Source organism: Hypanus sabinus, chromosome 23 (genome assembly GCF_030144855.1).
Source record: "Hypanus sabinus isolate sHypSab1 chromosome 23, sHypSab1.hap1, whole genome shotgun sequence".
In the NCBI taxonomy this organism is placed as follows: Eukaryota; Metazoa; Chordata; class Chondrichthyes; order Myliobatiformes; family Dasyatidae; genus Hypanus; species Hypanus sabinus.
Window position 1 is genome coordinate 50,133,292 of NC_082728.1, and position 20,511 is coordinate 50,153,802.

At 38.7% G+C, this 20,511-nt stretch overlaps 1 protein-coding gene across 3 annotated transcripts in view; it reads left to right on the plus strand.

The window, feature by feature from the left end:
• The window catches only part of LOC132380184 (GRIP and coiled-coil domain-containing protein 2-like), a 422,104-nt gene that overhangs the window by 305,693 nt on the left and 95,900 nt on the right, over positions 1-20,511 (plus strand). For all 3 annotated transcript variants that reach the window (XM_059948866.1, XM_059948868.1, XM_059948867.1), the window contains exons 13-15: positions 9,381-9,490; positions 11,505-12,066; positions 14,574-14,711. In XM_059948866.1, the coding sequence (XP_059804849.1) occupies positions 9,381-9,490; positions 11,505-12,066; positions 14,574-14,711 (810 nt within the window). The remainder of the gene's footprint in view (positions 1-9,380; positions 9,491-11,504; positions 12,067-14,573; positions 14,712-20,511) is intronic.

Consider the following 20,511-nt stretch of genomic DNA (forward strand, 5'->3'; position numbering starts at 1 on the left):
TTCGAGACCAGTAATCCAGAACTGTGATGCTTCACTTCCAGATGAGACAAACATCTTTTGTGCACACTTTGCAAGGGAGAATAAAACTACACCTATGCAAATCTCTGCAGCATCCGGCGACCCTGTAATCTCTGTCTTGGAGGCGGATGTCAGAGCATCTTTCATGACAGTGAACAAGGTTTCAAGCCCTGATGATATACTTGATAGGCAACAGAATACCTGTGTCAACCAACTGGCAGGAGTCTTCAAGGACATATTCAGTCTCTCACTGTTACAGTCAGATGTTCCCACCTGCTTCAAAAGGGTAACAATCATACCAGTGCCCAAGAAGATCAGGGTGAGCCGCCTCAGCAACTATAGACCAGTTACACATACATCAACTGTGATGAAATGCTTTGAGTGGTTGGTCATGGCAGATTCAACTGCAGCTAAAGCAACGACCTGAACAATTCAGTGTTCACCATCATACCCTTAGTACTAATCAACAAGCTCTGAAACTTGAGCCTCTGTACTTCCCTCTGCAACTGGATCCTTGACTTCCTCATCAAGAAACCAGAGTCAGTGCAGATTGAAAATAACTTCTCCTAGCTGACAGTCAATACTGGCGGACCTCAAAGATGCATGCTTAACCCACTGCTCAACTCTTTGTATATCCACGACTGTGTGGCTAGGCTCAGCTCAAACACTATCTATAAATTTGCCGATGACACAACTACTGTTGGCAGAATTCCAGGTGGTGATGTGGAGATGTACAGGAGTGAGATGGATGAGATAGTTGAGAGGTGTTGCAACAACAACTTTGCACTCAACATCATTAAGACCAAGGAATTGATTGTGGACTTCAGGAATGGGAAGTCATTGGAACACACCAGTCTTGATTGAGAAATCAGCAGCTGTTTCAAGTTTCTGGGTGTCACCATCTTTCCAAATCTATCCTCAGTCCAACATATTGATGGAATTACAAAGAAAACATGACAGTAGCTATATTTTTCATTAGGAATTTGAGGAGATTTGGTATGTCACCAAAGACACTCACAAATTTCTGCAGATGTACCATGGAGAGCATTCTAACTGGTTGCATTATCATCTGGTATGGATGAACCACTGTACAAGATCAGAAAGATCACCAGAAAGTTATAAACTCAACCAACTCCATCATGGGCACTAGCCTCCTCAGAATCAAGGGCACCTTCAAAAGGGGATGCTTCCAAAAGGCAGTATCCATCATTAAGGACTCCATCGTCCAGGATATGCCCTCTTCTCTTTGATTGCATCAAGGAGGAGGTACAGGAGCCTGAAGGCACAAACTCAACATTTTAGTAACAACCTTTTTCCCCACCACCATCAGATTTCTGAATGGACAAGAAACCAATTTGCACTACCTCACTATTTTTTGTTCTCTTTTTGAACTGCTTATTTAATTTTTTCATATTTATTATACTAGCCTCCCCAGCATTCACGGCACCTTCAAAAAGTGATGATTCAAAAAGGCAGCATCATTAAGGACCCCCATAATCCAGGACGTGCCCTCTTCTCATTGCTACCATCAAAGAGGAGGTACAGGAGCCTGAAGACACATACTCAACGTTTCAGGAATGGCTTCTGCCTCCAACATCAGATTTCTGAAAGGACTATGAACCCATGGACACTGCCTGAGTTTTTTTCCTCTCTTTTTGCACTACTTATTTAATTCAATTATATTTTTATATATGTTTATTGTTTATAGTTTTTTATTATTTATTGCAATGTACTGCTGCCGTAAAACAACTAATTTCATGACATATGCCAATGATATTAAATTTGATTCTGATTTTACTTGTTACCTGGAAATATTCAGGGATGTTGCACATACCAACAAGATAGTCCACTCACCATGCATATTTCCTCCTCCACTGGCCAGCAAATTAAATTTTGTTGCTGCAGGAGCAGGTCAGAGACTGTGGCAAGTGACTTATTGGACATCCACCATTGCTGCATGATGTTGTCTCACAGAATTTTCTCCATTTGTGAGGATAAGTGCAGCTTCCAACAGCATTGAAAGGTTAACATTATTCATGTAAACAACCTGTTTGAATCTACCATCCTATAAGCATGCAACCTGTCCCCCCACTGCCTACTTTGTACAATCTGTGCTATAGTAATAACAGCATTTGCCAAACCAAAAACCTTCCTGAAAGGATGAAGGCAGCAGGTACGTGCAACATTGCAGGTTCTTTCTAAGTTAGAGGTTTATTGCTCTCCTATCATCAAAACTAGAAATGAATGCAGAAACCCCCTAACTGCCAGCTTTCCTGCACCACAGGATATCTAGTAGTTCAGGAAGATGACTTGCCAGCTATTTCTTGAGGGTAGTTAGGATAGCCAGCAAGTGGTGATCCCCATCACCTGTTAATCAGTTCTTCCAACTAATTTATCGGTGATGGGGATTACTGCTTGCTGGCTCAATTTTCATATTATATTGGTTAATTGTATGGTGACTGATTTATGTTTTTTGAATTTATGTTGCCTAATCTAGGCTTCATTAGTTTTTAATTTTACTATTAGCTAAGATAGAGTTTTGTTCTATTTGGTATGACCTGAGATATGTGTATCCATTCACTTATTCAAGATCAGTTTATACCACTGTTATTCATAAAACCCCTCATTCTGGTCTTTTGACAAGTTTCAGCTTTAATTGCAATAGATGCATCAACAAAGCTCAGCCCAGAAGACTCGTGTTACGGTTCAGTTCCATAAGTGCAAGTTCTTCTTCGCTATCTCGTACCTAGCATCTTTTTTCCATGTATGAGTTGAGATGGTGGTGAGCCTTCACTCCCCAATAAACCATGTTGTATCCACAAATTGTACAAGTGAAACCTAATTTTATATTTAACACTATGTCTGCAGGAGAAAAACACTTATGATTTTAAGAGACTAGCTCAGTAAGTTTAGTTTGTTTTGTGTTGTATGAGGAGAATTTTACCTATGTTGTTTTAAATGAGTGTTGAAAACTGTGAAATGTGTTTCTGGTAGAGGAAACAGTTTTTTTATGGTAAGAGAAGCTACAAATGCTCTTATTTTAAGTTGGCTTTTAATAGTTTGCCAATCATGGTAGTTATTTGAGGTGCAGGCAGATGGTTTAAAGTAGAGTTAAGCTGGATAGGGGATAGTAAAGCTCCATATTCATCCCATGATCAGTGTAAGAAAACCAATTAGGGAATATGATGACCTTCTTTACAACTGTATATCTTCAATGAAATTGAAGATCTTAAATTTAAGATCTTTTTCATATGTTGCCATGATTTTTATGGCATCATTGTTGAGAGAAGAGGAAATGTTGAATTGTCTACTAATGAATTAACTTTTAAAAATTTCTCTGGCATGTTGAATGGAAATGAGCAAATGTAAGTTTATCAGTATTTTCAATATGTATCATATACTTAATGCATTATAGTAATTCATTGTTGCTTCAAGACCGCTGCCATCTTGAAGAATGATAGCAGTAGGTGCATGGATTGCTTCAAGTTCTCTCCAAATCATTCATCTGAGTTGGAAATACATACTTCTTCTTGATCCTTGTGAGATATGCAATGCCCTCTTCTGCAATTCTCTTAAAGTGTTTCACTAGCCTCCTCAGAATCAAGGGCACCTTCAAAAGGGGATGCTTCCAAAAGGCAGTATCCATCATTAAGGACTCCATCGTCCAGGATATGCCCTCTTCTCTTTGATACCAGCAGAAAAGGCCAGGCATCTTTTGCATTATAATGATTGCTTAATGTGGGTATACACTCCACACTGTGAACTAACTTTTTGGCCAGTACACCCAATTCATCATCTGCCCCTGACTGAATACAGTGAGACATTTCCTTCAACAAGCAAACATTTTTCTTGATTTGCTGCACTAACTCTGCCCTTGCACAAAGTTCAAAGTCCTGGTCAGCAGAATCAGACGCTGATGGTAGTCTGCAAGTTTGAGAACAGAAAAACAATGACTCGTCTTCTTTATCTTTATTCAATTCATTCCGAATTTCATCAATTAGCTCATCAAGCTGGCAAGTACCATAAACAGCTACAACATTCCTGAGCATCTGTTCAGTGTTTTGGCTTCTATGATGCATTTTTGTGTATTGTGCTTTCAGCTGTTGCAGCTTTTCTTTTGAATCTTCCAAAATATTATGAGCCCAGAACAATATTTCACCTTTTATTAAGCTATTATCTGCCATAATATTTAGATAATTGCTTATGGGCTTACTCATTTGCTCTTCAGCATCTGATATCTCATTTTCCTTAAGTTTAGACATATTTGCCCAAAACTCTCCTTCTACAAGTAATTTGTTAAGAACAGCATGCTTAACTTGAGTACTGGTGTCATCTATAGAAACCAAAGGCATGGCAATATTTTCACTCTGTTTTCTAATTTCATCTAAAGTATTTTTCACAATGGAGTTTGGATTCTGCAAAGCATTCGCTATACTGTTAAGTGCTTTAGCTTCAAGTGAAAGTTTGTCCGCTAAGTATTTCAGTTTTTCCTCTTCAGTTAAGGAATCTCTAACTAACGATTCTTCATCAAAAAATGTTTTATTTTTTCTGGCTAAATCTTCTTCCAGACATTCCAAGTATTGTACTGAATCTTCTAATGCATGTATTAATTCAGGTAATGGTTCATGTTCTCCAATATCCCATTCCTGTGCAAGCTGACCAATTTTCTGTTGTAAACTTTCCAAAACATGATGCAAATGATGCAGTTTTGCTTGCAGTGACTGGAATTCAGCATGGACCAGTACATTATGTTTGATATTTGAACTGGAGAAAGATTCTGAGAGATGATAAGTTAATGGTTGATTTCTTAATCCCTGCCCTTTTGGATAAACTGCAGGTTCCAACAGTCTTGTATCTAAAGGATAAACAGCTTCCCTTTTAATGTTTTGTTCTGCTACTAATAATTTAGTTTCAAGTGTGCATACAATTGCCAGACATCTTTTCAGGTTTGTAATGCAACTATTCACTGCTGTTACATCACATGGACTTTCAGAATTCTCAGAAGATGACAGGTCTGAAAGCCAGTTTTCAGGAAATGCTTGAACTACTGATCCAGTCAGTACTGTTACTTGAGAGTCCAAATGCTGAAGCTACAGTAAATGAATCAGACAGTGCATATGTGATTCCAGCACATAGATTTCCCAGCTGAAAGGTGTTGTGTTTATTCTTTGTCCTACTACATTTAAAACAAGAAGTTTCAGCAGTGTGACTAATGAACAATGTAGTGCAAAAGCTTACTTAAGTAAATAGTTAAAGCTTTTCTTAAAATCTCAGCTACAAATTATGCTATTTGTATGTTCCTCCATACCTGCAAGTCAAATGATGCCGCTTATATTTTCTGTTCTGTGCAAACACTTTTTGTCCCTCTTCCCTCCTGGAGGAGGTTCAAGAGCTTGAAGATTTGTATGGCCAGATTTGGGAACTGCTTCTTTCCAACTGTGATAAGGCTGCTGAACGAATCCTGACCCGGAATGGGCCGTACCTTCCAAATATATGGACCTGACTTGCACTACCTTACTTTCCATTTTCTATTTTATAATTATGATTTATAATTTAAATTTTTATTATATTTACTTCGATTTGTACCTCAGGGAGCGCGAAGCGCAGAATCAAATATCGCTATGATGATTGTACGTTCTAGTATCAATTGTTTGGTGACAATTTCCTTGCCATGCTGTACTGTAAAAAAAAACCACTTTCATTGACTTTCACTATGATCCATATAAGCTTACACAATGTTGCTTCAAGTTAAACAGCATATGAACATTCTAGTTACTCATTGAAATTATACAGATTGTCTCTTAACATTCTGTTCTTTTGATAATGAAAGAATAGATTTACTCAAATATAACAAAGTATAAAAACTCCAGTTCAAATAAGTGAAATCCAAAATATTTTTTCAGGATTCCTAATGAGCTATCTCATGGGTCCTTGTCTGCTTTTATGTTTTTGTTTTGTTTTATGATATACTGGAAGCGTCCTGCATGGCGATACTAATTAGCGAAGTAAAGCAAAAATATTAAGCATAATACTAATGTATAATTGTAGTAATCTAGGAAAAGCATCTGAAGCACAACTTGGCAAAAGATTGTCTATTTAAGTTTAAGATATCTTATTCAGCAAATTGAAATTCTGAAATAACTCCAAAATTTTGAAGGCTATAAAATTCAATTTCAAAGCAAAATTATTGCTGATGTACAAGAAAAGTGTGAACAACAAAGAATGATTGAGGACCCGCATGAAGACTGCATCATGGAATGGATGAATTGTGACATTGTAGTTTGATGAGCGACCAGTGAAAGTACTGTCTCCGTGGTGATGACCCTTGCAGTGGCCATGATAGTGAAGAGCCACAGAAGAAAATCAACTTGGCTGAGGGAATAACAATGGATGATCAGTACACAAGACTCTTGGCAGAGTCCAGTTAGTCACTAAACAAGAGACTGAATGTTTACTATGTGAAAAAGAGAAATCGAGAAAGCGAATCGTAAAGCAAATCATAAACGTAAAAGGCTGTGCAATGCTGGAAATTTTGAGCAACACACACGAAATCCAGATCTTGATGAGGGATCTTGGCCCAAAACCTCAACTATTTATCCCCTTCATAGATGTTGCTAAGTTACTCTGAGATTTTTGTGTGTTGTTCATGAAGCAAGTGGTACTTACAGAGCTCATGTTTTTAAAAAGAATCTTAAAGGTTTCAAAGGTACATTTAATGTCAGAGAAATGTATACAATATACATCCTGAAATGCTTTTTCTTCACAACCATCCACGAAAATAGAGGAGTGCCTCAAAGAATGAATGACAGTTAAAAGTCCCCCCCCAGCTCCCTTCCCTCCCACATGTTAGCAGCAGCAAACAATGATTTTCCCCTCCCCTCACCAGTTTTTTTTTAAAGTGCATCGGCACCTGCCACTGAGCACCCAAGTGTGCAGCAAAAGCACAGCAAAGACACAGACTTGCAGTACCCAAAGACTACGTGTTCACCTGGTATTCGACATACCACAGGTTCTCTCCCTCCCTAATAAGGGAGAAAGAGATATCTCCATATCACAGCAATAAGGGAAACATAACAAACAACTTGCTGGTTTACAATGTTAGAAATCCATTTGGTCGCTTTTTCTGTGCCCTAAGATCTCAGGTCTCTGGGCACACAGCCAAAGATGTTCCAGCTCCCACGACACACCAGTCCAGGACACCGACCTTCAATCTGCCCATCTTCAGAGCCCTGAGATCCTAGGCCTCCAAAAGTGAGCCGAATGCTTAGGCCATGCCCTTGGCATGGCAGATAACAGCCAGTCATGACACCCCGAGAGTGGGTCCCATTCCTGCAATGAACTGAAGTCAGTGAGTAACTCCAGGACAGAGTCTTCAAAAGACTACTGAAAGGGAAAAATAGAGATATTAAAGATGGAACTGGAGCTGTTTCCGAAGATGACAAAGGAGTCATCGTTTAGCGTCATCTTGACTAAGCTCCACCCTCATGGATCTCATGAATAAATTTTTTTTTTTCAAAAAACAACCTAGTTTCATGACATTTCTTCATTTGTACATTTGTTTACTCACAGCATATCTAGAATGCATAAAATGGTTAAATGGTTCCAAGAATCTGAAACTGTAATCCAAATCTTTTGATCCTGAGAAATTCATTTTAGTGCCATGTGGAGTGGCAAGGTAGCATAATGGTTTGCACAATGCTTTATGGGTGAGTCGGGTTCAATTCCCACTTCTGTCTGTAAGGAGTTTATGCATTCTCTTCGTGACTATATGGGTATCCTCTGGTTGCTCCGGTTTCCTCCCACACTCAGAGACTTGCCATTGGTAGATTAATTTCTGGGCGGTGCGGCTCAAAGGGCCAGAAGGTCCTATTCTACACTGTATTTCAATAAATAAAATCTCCCATATTAGTACCTGCATGTTAGTGATAAAGTTCAAAGCAAATTCTGCTGGATTGCAGGATCTTAATAATTATTTCCTCATTTTGCAAAATAATAAAAGGCAAAGTACTTTACTATCGTTCTTACTGTTGAACTTTGGGTGGTGCCTGTAATGCAAAGGTTCAAATATAAGATGGTACCTCTCAAGTTTTTTTTTCCAGACTTGATTTAATGAAACAACAGTGTGTATGAAGAATCTCCAAACTTGCAAATTTATTTTCTTGTCTGGATGGGATCTGAATTCAATTACGTTTGTTTTGAGAACCAGGTTACATAGTTTAGATTTTACAGATGTTTCATACTGCTTCCATTTGGATAAAAGATGCAATGAGATCTCACTGGCTAGGTTATCAGCTTGTTCTATTATGGTAAGATATGTTCTGAAGCATGAATGATGTTTGATGATTACTTCTGTATTCTAATATTTAACTTTTAGAGCTATTGACTTGGGTGTCTGAAAGTATCTTTAAATACCAGTCTGATGTGGGAATGTAAACCATATAACATATAACCATATAACAATTACTGAACAGAAACAGGCCATCTCGGCCTTTCTAGTCCGTGCCGAATGCTTACTCTCACCTAGTCCCACCTACCTGCACTCAACCCATAACCCTCCATTCCTTTCCTGTCCATATACCTATCCAATTTTTTTTAAGTGACAAAATCGAACCTGCCTCTACCACTTCTACTGGAAGCTCATTCCACACAACTACCACTCTCTGAGTAAAGTTTCCCCTTGTGTTACCCTAAACTTTTGCCCCATAACTCTCAACTCATATCCTCTTGTTTGAATCTCCCCTACTCTCAATGGAATGTAGATTTGCCTATTAAAATAAATAACCTAATTGTGCAGCAATCAATTTAAAGTTTTAATTCAAGTTGTTAATATTAATATTCAAGTGGCATTAAGCATAATTGATTTTATTTACTCCGTAGTGATTAAAATTACTATCTGAGAAAGATTTCTCAAAATATTGTAAACAATTTATGTTGCTGCCTATTTAAGGTTAAATTTCCATAAAAATGAGAGATAATCGGTAGTAAGGGGAATTCACAAAGCAAAGACTTTTCATTCTCTTGTATCTACTTCCCCCTCCATACTCCACCACATACTCTGCAGGATGAATGTTACGGATGAATAATGACAGCCTTCTGTAGCACTTCTTTACAGAAGAATGCTCGGGACATTTATCTACCAGAGCAGTTCACTTTGCAAGATCATGTTCCACAACAAGTAATTAAGTCATCCTTGACCCCAAAGAGAAAGATTACTCTCAATTAAGTAGTGAAGTTCACAAGTAGTATTCCATGGAATTTGTCACTCATCTCTGAAATTAGCGTGGTTAACTGGAAATACATAACATTAACAGGAAATACTGCAGTCATATGAATAATATTGAAGAATTTGTTCCATTTTATAGACCCTGGAAGCTTTGTTTACCCTTTCTGCAATGACTGCTGGAATTCGACGAAATTGGATGCAGGCATTAATGAAAAATATCCGTCCCTCAAAGGCACCAGATGTTGCCAGGTAAAAACTGGAATCAGGTTATTATTGCTGACATATGTTGTGAAATGTTACAATAAGAAATATAGACAAATAAATACTTAGTGCACAAAGAGAGCAAAATAGTGAGGTAGCATTCGTGAATTCATTGTTTAGAAATCTGAGAGTGGAGGGGAAGAAGCTGTCCCTAAAACATTGAGTGTGCATCTTGAGACTTCTGCATCTCCTCCCTGATTGCAGTAATCAGAAGGAGGGCATGTCCTAGATATGTGTTTTTAATAATGGATGCTGCCTTCTTGAGGTGCTGCCTTTTGGAGATGTTCTCTGGTGCCTCCCCTGGATGGAGACGGCTGAGTCTACAACTCTCTGCAGCTTTTTATTGATCCTGTGCATTGGAGCATTCATATCAAGCTATTTTGTAGCCTGGGGAAAATACACATGCAGGACAACAAATACTTTTTTGGGTCTTTAATTCCTTTTATCTGTTTTAATGTAGAAAGAGGGTATCAAAATAAAAACAACAAAATAAATTTTAAAAACCACAGCTCCTGCTGTTACAGTCTCAGCTTAATGTTGGTCCACAAGCTTGTTACATATGCAGTATGAAAATAAATATAACAAAATATACAAAACTAATATGTTAGTGGCAGTTCTTATTAAAAAAAATACAAACATTAGAATCCCACCAACATTTCATCTTAACTAAGAGATCTACTCAGTTTGGGAACTACTCAGTTCTAGGCCCTGAAACGAATTCTCCTTGCTCATGCTACGTAAACAGAGATACACACATTCACATTACTCCATTACGTTCACGTTTGGCCATGAAACAACAAAGAAAGACAAAAATTAATTTTACAAAAACTTCTGCAATATGTTGTCTTGGTGTTTAAATTACTAAAAAGACTAACCTTACTCACAAGAATCTTCCCTCACCATACGATTAGCATTCAACATCCTTTCTAGAATCTCACAATTCTTTCTACTCCACACCTGCATAATGATGTCACAGTTTTCTCTTAAGGCACAGACAGCTATTTTAGCATTACCAGGGTGAATACATAAGTGCACTTTAACAATAAAAAATGATATTCAACAGTCACCTGGTTACACAGTCACTGCACATCTGTATAAATATGCTGGAGTCTTTGATGACATACCAAATTTCTTGAACTCCCAATGAAGTATACTTGTTATCATACACTCTTTGTGATTATATCAATATGTTGAGCCCAGCATAGATTCTCTGAAATGTTAACACCCTCCACCCCCTCCCCCAAGAACTTGCAGCTCACCCTTTCCATCACTGATGCTGAGTGTGAGGCTGTTGTTACAACACCATTCAACCAGCCAATCTATCTTGCTCCTGTACGCCACCTCAACACCATCTGATATTCAGCCAACAGCTGTTGTGTCATCAGTGAGTATATTTGAGCTACATCTAGTCATATAGTCATGAATGTAGAGAGAAAGCAGTGGGCTAAGCACACTTCCTTAAGGTGCACCTCAGTTGATTATCTGTAAGGAGGAGATGTTATTTCCAATCTGCACTGACTGGTCTTCTGATGAGCAAGTCCATGATCCAATTGCAGAGGGAGGTTCAGATGGCCAGGTTTTGAAGTTTGTTTATTAGAAATGAAGGAATGATAGTGTTGGACGCTGAGTTGTAATCAATAAACAATGGCCTGATGTAGGTATTGCTATTGTCCAGGTGTTGCAAGGCCAAATGGAGAGGCAGTGAGATTGCATCCACTGTCAACCTGTTGTGGCTATGAATCTTTTATTGTTACTCTTCACTTAAATGTTCAATAAGTTATGTTGTGTTTTTATAAGCTTAATGTAATGTGTAAGCATATGCAGTCCACTTTGAATGATTTTTGAATAACTTATGGGTGTGATCCCAAGCATTTTATGATGCTGCAGCTGTTTTCTTAACGATTAGAAGTTTTGAAATGTCATTTGCTGAATTATTTACACAAAACAACTCTGTATATTCTGGCATGTTATGCAATTTCATGTTAGTTACTTTCCTTATCAGTTTACCAGAAGAACAGTGTTCTGTGATGCTCCCAGATACGACTCCACATTATGACAGCAAATCGGACTCTCCATCATCTGAAACATCTTCTGTGGATAAAGAAACAGGGCAGCGAAAAAGCCGAGCTCGTGAAAGGAGGAGAGAGGGAAGATCAAAAACTTTTGATTGGGCAGAATTCAGGCCAGTTGCGCAAGCATTAGCACAGGAAAGGGCAGCAAGGTCAGGTTTATATGACAGACATTCAGAGAGATTTGGTTCACCTCCATCAGAACATAATGAATGGGAACGGACTAAACGCCGTGAGGAACGTAGGAAAAGGTACGAGGCTGTGGCTGGAGCAGCGAGTTCAAGTTCAGCTGATGCAAGCAATGTAGAACTTGAAACAGCCAGTTCCTCACCACCACAGGACCGAAGGCAGAAAGTGCATGATGAAATCGAAGAGCACTGGCAACAGGTAGAACGGACACCCATCCGGGAAGAAAGGCGCGTCCCCCTGGCAATGGTGCTTCCAAGTTCACAAATGTCACAGATTGATAAGCTACTGGAAGCCCATGCAAAAGAGGTAACATTGCTCCCTTAAAAACATCTGGGTGGTTAGTTGCTAATTATTACATTCACATGCTTGTTGAACTTGAGCAATAATGTATGTCTGCTAAGGACATTTATGTGTGGCAAAGAAGGTGGAAATTCACAATATGCTAGAGGTGAAAGGATGAAATGTTTGAGCCAGGAGAGGCTAAAAATGGGTGGTTTGTTGTGGAAGATAGCAGAACATGAGCTTAACTCTGAGAATTTAAAGTTATAGTTACAGGTATTAGATCAGTGGGGGCCAAAACAAGTTGATGAGATATACAGTAGATAAATGATGAATGAGATTTAGAACAGATTAGAATGCAGGTTAACAAATGATGAATGCTGAGAGATGAACCAGGAGGGCTTTGGAATAATTGATTTTGTTGTTTGCAATGGCAGTAGTGGTTTCTTGAGTAGGGACCAAGGGAGTAACTTACCTGTTTATTATAGCAGATAAGAAACCTATTTTGGCCCATTAAGTCTATGCTGTCTCAGAGCATCCAAACCCCAGTAAGTTTCCTTGTAACCAATTCTTCCACATTCACATCAACTCCCACCCAGATAATAAACTTAACTGCGCAGCAGGAACAATTTACAGTGGCCATTCTATTCAGCTTCTCCAAAAAGGACAGGCTGCACCTTAACTTGAGGAGGAGTAATAACCTTGTGGGCAGGTTTGCTAGAGTTGTTTGGGAGGGTTTAAGCTAATTTGACATGGATTTGGGAACATGAGTGATAGGCCTGTTTCTGTGCTGTAATGTTCTATGGTTCTATGGCAGTTGTTATACAAGCAGTGAGACTGTGAAGGGTAGGCAGTTGACAAGGCAAAATTGCAGTCAGTGGAATGGGTTGAATTGTGTTTTTAAACAAAATAGGAGTGGGTGGGTTCAAACATTTGGAAAAGTAGACATTTATAAATTAAATAAAGGAGAGCTAACGAAAGTGTCTGAAATAAATAAAATGACTAATTTTAGAAAGGGATAAGAATTTAACTTGCAGTAGCATGGAGGCAAAGTTTAAAAAGGGTGGTGAATACAGGACTTAAGGTGTTACATTTGAATACATAAGTAGATGATCTTGTACCACAATTAGAAATTGGCAAGTATGATGTGGAAATCACTGAGTCATGGGTGAAATAAGATCATATTTAGGAGCTTAACATCCAAGAATAGATTAGCCCCAAAGGAGAAGTAGCATTCTAAAGGGAGGATGAGGCAGCTGTGGCTGAAGAGGGAAGCCAAATACAGCAAAAAAAAATAGAAGGTATATAAATAGTGAAAATTAGTGGGAAGTGGTTTGAGAAGCTTTTAAAAACCAAGAGAAGACAACTAAAAAAACAATAAGGAGAGAAAAAAGGAAATATCTATATAATATGAGTGTCATGGGCAGAAGTGAATGTAGTTACTATTACTTGAGAGGGTTCTTGGGAAACTGAAAAGTCCTAAAGTCACCTGGACCATATGGACTACATGCCAGGTTCTGGAAGAGCTGAACAAATGGGCGAAGAGGAGGCAGATGGAATATCATTTTGGGAAGTGTATAGTCATGCTCTTTGGTAGAAGGAATAAAGGCATAATCAGTGAGCAAATTTAGAAATCTGAGGTGCAAGGGGACTTGGGTGTTCTTGTACAGGATTCTTTGCAGGTTGAGTCGATGTTAAAGAAGGCAAATGTAATGTTAGCATACATTTTCAGAAGACTAAAATACAAAAGCAAGGATATAATGGTAATGCTGAGTCTTTATAAGGCAATGGTCAGAACACACATGGAGTATTTGAGCAGTTTTGGGGCCCTTATCTCAGAAAGGATGTGCTGGCATTGGAGAGGGTTCAGAGGAGGTTTAGGAGAATTATCCCAGGAATGAAAGGGAATGGAACATTTGATGGCTCTGGGCCTGTACTTTTTGGAACTTAACGAATCATGGAGGATCTCATTGAAATATATTAAGTATTGAAAGGCCTAGATAGAGTGGATGAGAAGAGGATGTTTTCTATAGTGCAGGAGGCCTAGGACCTTAGGGCACAGCCTCAGAATAGAGTGACATCCATTTAGAATGGAGATGAGGAATTTCTTCAGCCAGAGGGTGGTGAATCTGGAATTCATTGCTACAGGCGACAGTGGAGGCCAAATCATTGGGTATATCTGAAGTGGAGATTGATAGGTTCTTGATTAGTAAGGGCAGCAAAGATTACAGGGAGAAGGTGGGAGAATGGGATTGATGATGAAATGGCAGAACACACTCAATGAGTTGAATGGCTTCTATGTCTTACTTCGTCCTATCACTTGTGGTCTTTAGGATTAGGAAGAATACCAGTGCACTTAAGGGAAACATTATACAGAGAGCAGTGGAAGTCTGGGTTGGATTCAGTTATTGGAGCTGTGAATCACATGCTTTGCCACATTGTCACTTGTACCTTAACTTCAGTTAAATCCTTAGAAATATGTACAGTATTACTGAAGACTTATTCCTGTAAACTATGATTCATTGTTTTTGTAGCTTGAAGAATTGAAAACTCAGTTGGAGCATTGCAAACAGGAATTAGTAGAGTCTCAAAAGCACAAAGTGGAGCTTGAAGCCCAGTTGAAGGCTAGCTTAGAACGTGAGCAACAGGTCCGGTCTGGTTACATCTCCCAGGTAAGAGAAAGCAAAAGTCCTGTTCTATACAGGCACGTCTCCCTTTTGACATGTAGAGAGTGCTACCCTCCCTTATTGTCCCCTTGCATGTTTTGTGAACTTACAACTTATCCAATTTTTTTTTAATGCATGGACTGCTGCATGACAACATGAACAATCATTGGTGCTTTTATACCATTATTAGCAATTTTTAGTGTTTACAGGGTAAAATTTAACAAATAAAGTTTTGTATGGAGGAGAAATTTATGTATTTTAGTAGTTAATGGATTACAGATATAAACAACCAATTAAAAATGTAGGCAATTAAAAGCTGAAGTACCTCTGTGACTGAAACAAATTCAGCAAAAGAAAAATGCTGCAAATTTGCAGCAGATTAGGCATGTGTATTACACTCCACATTGTTGACCTTTCAACAGAACTGGAAGAAATTTGAGAAAATGAAATACATTTTTCAATATAGAGAAAGACAACACAGCTTGGAAGGTCTCTTATGCGGGAAGATGGAACAAGAGATGGAATCACAAAAGGGATGGTAGAGAACAGAAAGTGGGTGGAAATGGGGCAAGTAAAGAAACAATTGGATAGGGCTAGAATAGTTGTAAATGGGAGTTGAGTAATTATCTGAAATTGAGCATTAAAAAAAAACTACAGGTGCTGGAAACAGAAAATGCTGGAAATACACCAGGAGCTTGATCTGCATCGGTGAGAAGAGAAATGGTGTCTGTGTCTCAGGTTTTGATCCTTTGTCAGAACTGCAAATGAGACATATGATGCTCTTGAATCTGTGGGGAAGCTGTAAGAAATCATTCATCATCACTCTGGTTTGACCCTATCAGAGGTCTGCCCTCACCACTCTCCCTGTAGCCTTACAAGCTTCTTTTGTCTTTTTAGTTCTCATAACAAGTCTTCATCCTAAACATTGACTCCATTTCTCTGACAAGAGATACAGTTTAACCTGCTGAATACTTCTAACATTTTCTGTTCTTGTTTTATCATTTGAAATTGTCTACTTGCTATTGAGTCCAGAAACATGTAATCTGCCTGGATATTAGAAGAACTACTATTCCTTAAGATGATGAACTCCATTGGAACAATATAAGAGCATTGAAGATAGTGAGGTTGTGAGTATAGGATTACATTAATAAAATGACAGATGTCTGAAAAGCCAAGGTCACGGTTAGAGACTGAATTTCAGACGATCATCCAGATTTTGTTTCATCTCCATGTTCTTGAGGTGACCACATCTTGAATGGTGAGTATAGTGTGATAACTTGAAACAAATAACAAATTTAATCTTCACCTGTAAAGTGCATTTGATGCAATGGACAGTGCAAAAGGTAGGTGTTGCCACCTGCCACGGGATGTGGACCCAATTAACCAGGAAGAAATAGTTCCCCCCCCCCCAACAACTCCCCTAGTATTGAAGGGGAAAGAAAGAAGTGATTTGTTTCATGTTGCATAAACATGAAGCTATTGGAAATATCTGACATTCCTGTATTATATTGTAATGTTGTTATTGGTTGGAAGAAAAGAGATTGATGTTTTTCTATGAATGCCATTGGGGATTTCAACATGCTGGTAGATTGGGAAAACCAGGTTAGTGTTGGATCCCAAGTGAAGAAATTTGTAGAATGCCTACGACATCACTTTTTAGAGAAGCTTGTGGCTGTGTCATGAGGGAAAAGGCAATTCTGATTTGAATGTTGTGTAATGGACTAGATTTGATTAGGCAGTTTAAGGTAAAGGATCCTTAGGAGACAGTGATCAAATGATAGAATTCACCCTGCAGTCTGTGTGTGAGAGAGAGAGAGAGTGAGAGAGAGAGAAAAGCTAAGAACATGTATCAGTATTATATTGGAGTAAGGTGAACTACAGAGGCATGAGGGAGGAGATAACCAAAGTTGATTGGAAGGGGACACTAGCAGGATGATGACAAAGCAGCAGTGGTTGGAGTTTCTGGCAATAGTTCAGAAGGTGTAGGATCCCAAAGAAAGTGGTACAGGATAGATACACCCCAAAAATGAAATAGTATTAAGGGGAAAACGAGCCATCCAAGGCTGACAAGGGAAGTCAAGGACAGCCTAAAAGAGAGGGCATATAATATTGCACAAATTAGATGGAAGTTAGAGATTTGGGAAGTTTTTAAAAACCAACAGAAGGCAACTAAAAAGATTAAATATGAAGGTAAGCTATCCAATAATATAAAAAGAGGATACCAAAAGTTTTTTTTTCAGAAAGACAAAGAGTAAAAGAAAAACAAGAGTGGATATTGGACCACTGGAGAGGTAGAAATGGTGACAAAGAAGCAGGGAACTTACTTGGGAAGTGTTTTGTTAGTCTTCACTATGGAAAACACCAGCAGTGTTCCAGAAATTCAAGTTTCAATTAGGTGTGAGGCAATAGCTATAACTCAGGAGAAGGTGCTTGAGAAGCTGAAATTTTTTAATGTAAATAAATCACCAGGACCAGATGGACTGCACCCCAGAGTTCTGAAAGAGGTAGATGAAGAGATTGTGGAGGCATTCGAGTGATCTTTCAAGAGTCACTAGATTTGGAATGGTTCTGGAGAACTGGAAAATTGCAAATGTCACTCTACTCTTTCAGAAGGATGGGAGGCAGAACAAAGGAAATTTTTAGCCAGTTAGCCTGACTTAAGTGGTAGGCAGGATGTTGCAGTCCATGATTAAGGATAAGATTTTGATGTGCCTGGAGGCACAGGATATAATAGGCCAAAATCAGCATGGTTTCCTTCAGGTAGGATAGACAAAGAAGAGTGGGTAGATGTTACTTACTTGAATTTTCAGACCTTTGACGAAGTGTCACACATGAGGCTCCTTAACAAGATATGACCCATTGTTATTACAGGAAAGGTACATATACAAGTCCCTTTTCCAGAAAAGTTGGGATATTTTCCAAAACGCAATAAAAACAAAAATCTGTGATATGTTAATTCATGTGAACCTTTATTTAACTGACAAAAGTACAAAGAAAATATTTTCAATAGTTTTATTGACCACCTTAATTGTATTTTGTAAATATACACAAATTTAGAATTTGATGGCTGCAACACACTCAACAAAAGTTGGGACAGAGTTAAAATAAGATTGAAAAGTGCACAGAATATTCAAGTAATACCAGTTTGGAAGACTCCACATTATGCAGGCTAATTGGTAGCAGGTGAGCTATCATGACTGGGTATAAAAGTAGCGTCCATCAAAGGCTTAGTCTTTGCAAGCAAGGACGGGTCGTGGCTCACCCCATTGTGCCAAAATTCGTGAGAGAATTGTTAGTCAGTTCAAAAGGAACATTTCCCAATGCAAGATTGCAGAGAATTTAGGTCTTTCAACATCTACAGTACATAATTTTGTGAAAAGATTCGGAGAATTCAGAGACATCTCAGTGCGTGAAGGGCAAGGTAGGAAACCACTGTTGAATGCGCGTGATCTTCGAGCCCTCAGGCAGCACTGCCTAAGAAACCGTCATGCTACTGTGACAATTATAGCCACCTGGGCTCAGGAGTACTTCAGAAAGCCATTGTCACTAACACAGTCCGTCGCTGCATCCAGAAATGCAACTTGAAACTGTATTACTCAAGGAGGAACCGATACATCAACTCTATGCAAAAACGCCGGCGAGTTCTCTGGGCCTGAGCTCATCTCAGATGGACCGAAAGACTGTGGAACCGTGTGCTGTGGTCAGATGAGTCCACATTTCAGCTAGTTTTCAGAAAAAAACGGGCATCGAGTTCTCTGTGCCAAAGATGAAAATGACCATGCTGATTGTTATCAGCGAAAGGTGCAAAAGCCAGCATCTGTGATGGTATGAGGGTGCATCACTGCCCACGGAATGGGTGAGTTGCATGTATGTGAAGGTATCATTGACTCTGAGGCGTATATTAGGATTTTAGAGAGACATATGTTGCCATCAAGGTGACGTCTCTTCCCAGGACATCCATGCTTATTTCAGCAGGACAATGCCAGACCACATTCTGCACGGGCTACAGCAGCGTGGCTTTGTAGACACAGAGTGCATGTGCTTGACTGACCTGCTGCCAGTCCAGGTCTATCTCCTATTGAAAATGTATGGCGCATCATGAAGAGGAGAATCAGACAACGGAGACCACGGACTGTTGAGCAGCTGAAGTCTTATATCAAGTAAGAATGGACAAAATTTCCAATTGCAAATCTACTACAGTTAGTATCCTCAGTTCCAAAACGATTAAAAAGTGTTATTGAATGGAAAGGTGATGTAACACAGTGGTAAACATGCCTCTGTCCCAACATTTGTTGAGTGTGTTGCAGTCATCAAATTCTAAATTTGTGCATATTTACAAAATACAATTAAGTTGGTCAGTAAAACTATTGAAAATGTTTTCTTTGTACTTTTGTCAGTTAAATAAAGGTTCACATGATTTAACATATCACAGATTTTTGTTTTTATTGCATTTTAGAAAATATCCCAACTTTTCTGGAAATGGGGGTTTGTAGATAGGATATTGGCTGACTAACAGTAGGTAAAGTGAGGGAGGAAAGGGGCCTTTTCTGATTGGTTGCTGGTGACTACTGTTGTTCCTCAGAGGTCGGTGTTGGGACGGCTTTTCACATTATATTTCAATGATTTGAATATCAGATTGATGGCTCGGTGGTCAGGTTTGTGAGTGATATAAAGATAGGTGGATGGGCATGCAACATTGAGGCAGCAGAGAGTCTGCAGAAGGACTTGGGCAGATTAGAAGATTGGCCAAAGAAGTTCCAGACAGAATACAGTGTAGGGAAGTGTATTGTCATGTACTTGGTGAAAGGTATAAAGATGTAGACTATTTTCTAAACAGGGAACAAAGGAAATTTGGGTGCAAAAGAACTTGGGAGTCTTAGTGCAGGATTCTCTAAAGGTTAACTTGCAGTCTGAGTCAGTAGTAAGGAAGGGAAATACAATGTTAGCATTCATTTCAAGAGGTCAAGAATATAAAAGTAAGAATGTAATGCTGAGGCTTTATAAGGCATTGGTCAGACCACATTTGGAGTACTGTGAGCAGTTTTGGGCTCTTATCTAAGGAAGGGTGTTCTGGCATTGGAGAAACTCCTGACCAGGAATGATTGTTGCAATGTAAGTGTTAATATATGAGAAACGTTTGATGGCTCTGGGCCTATACTCACTGTAGTTTAGAAGTATGAGGCAGGTCTGATTGAAAGCTATTGAATACTGAAAGACCTAGATAGAAAGAATGTTTCCATTAGTGGTAGTCCAGGATCAGAGGGCACAAGTTCAGAAATCAAGGATGTCTCTTTAGAACAGAAAGAGCGAATTTCTTTAGCAGGAGGATGGTGAATCTGTGGAATTCATTACTGCAGATAGCTGTGGAGGCCAAGTTACTGGATATATTTAAAGTGGAGGCTGATAGGTTCTTGATTAATAAGGGTTTCAAAGCTTATAGGGAGAAGGCAGTATAATGGGGTTGAAAGAGCAAATAAATCAGCCATGATTGAATGGTGGAGCAGACTTAATGGGCCCTAATTCTGCCCCTTTGTTTATGGTTTTATGGTCTAGTTAAATATTTTATTGCATAGACTAACTACATACACGAGATTTTTTTTCTTGCAAAAACATCTTGAAAAGTTTAACCTATTCAAAATTGTTACAAATTTTTTAAAATGATAGTTATGGATAAACTTCAGCTGTGGAATCATTATTCTGGATACATACATTGTCACCAATCTGTGATCCACAATCAGACAACCCTTGTTTATCATTTAAACTATTAATTAAGTTAAGCAAATACTGTACTGGACAATACAGTTGA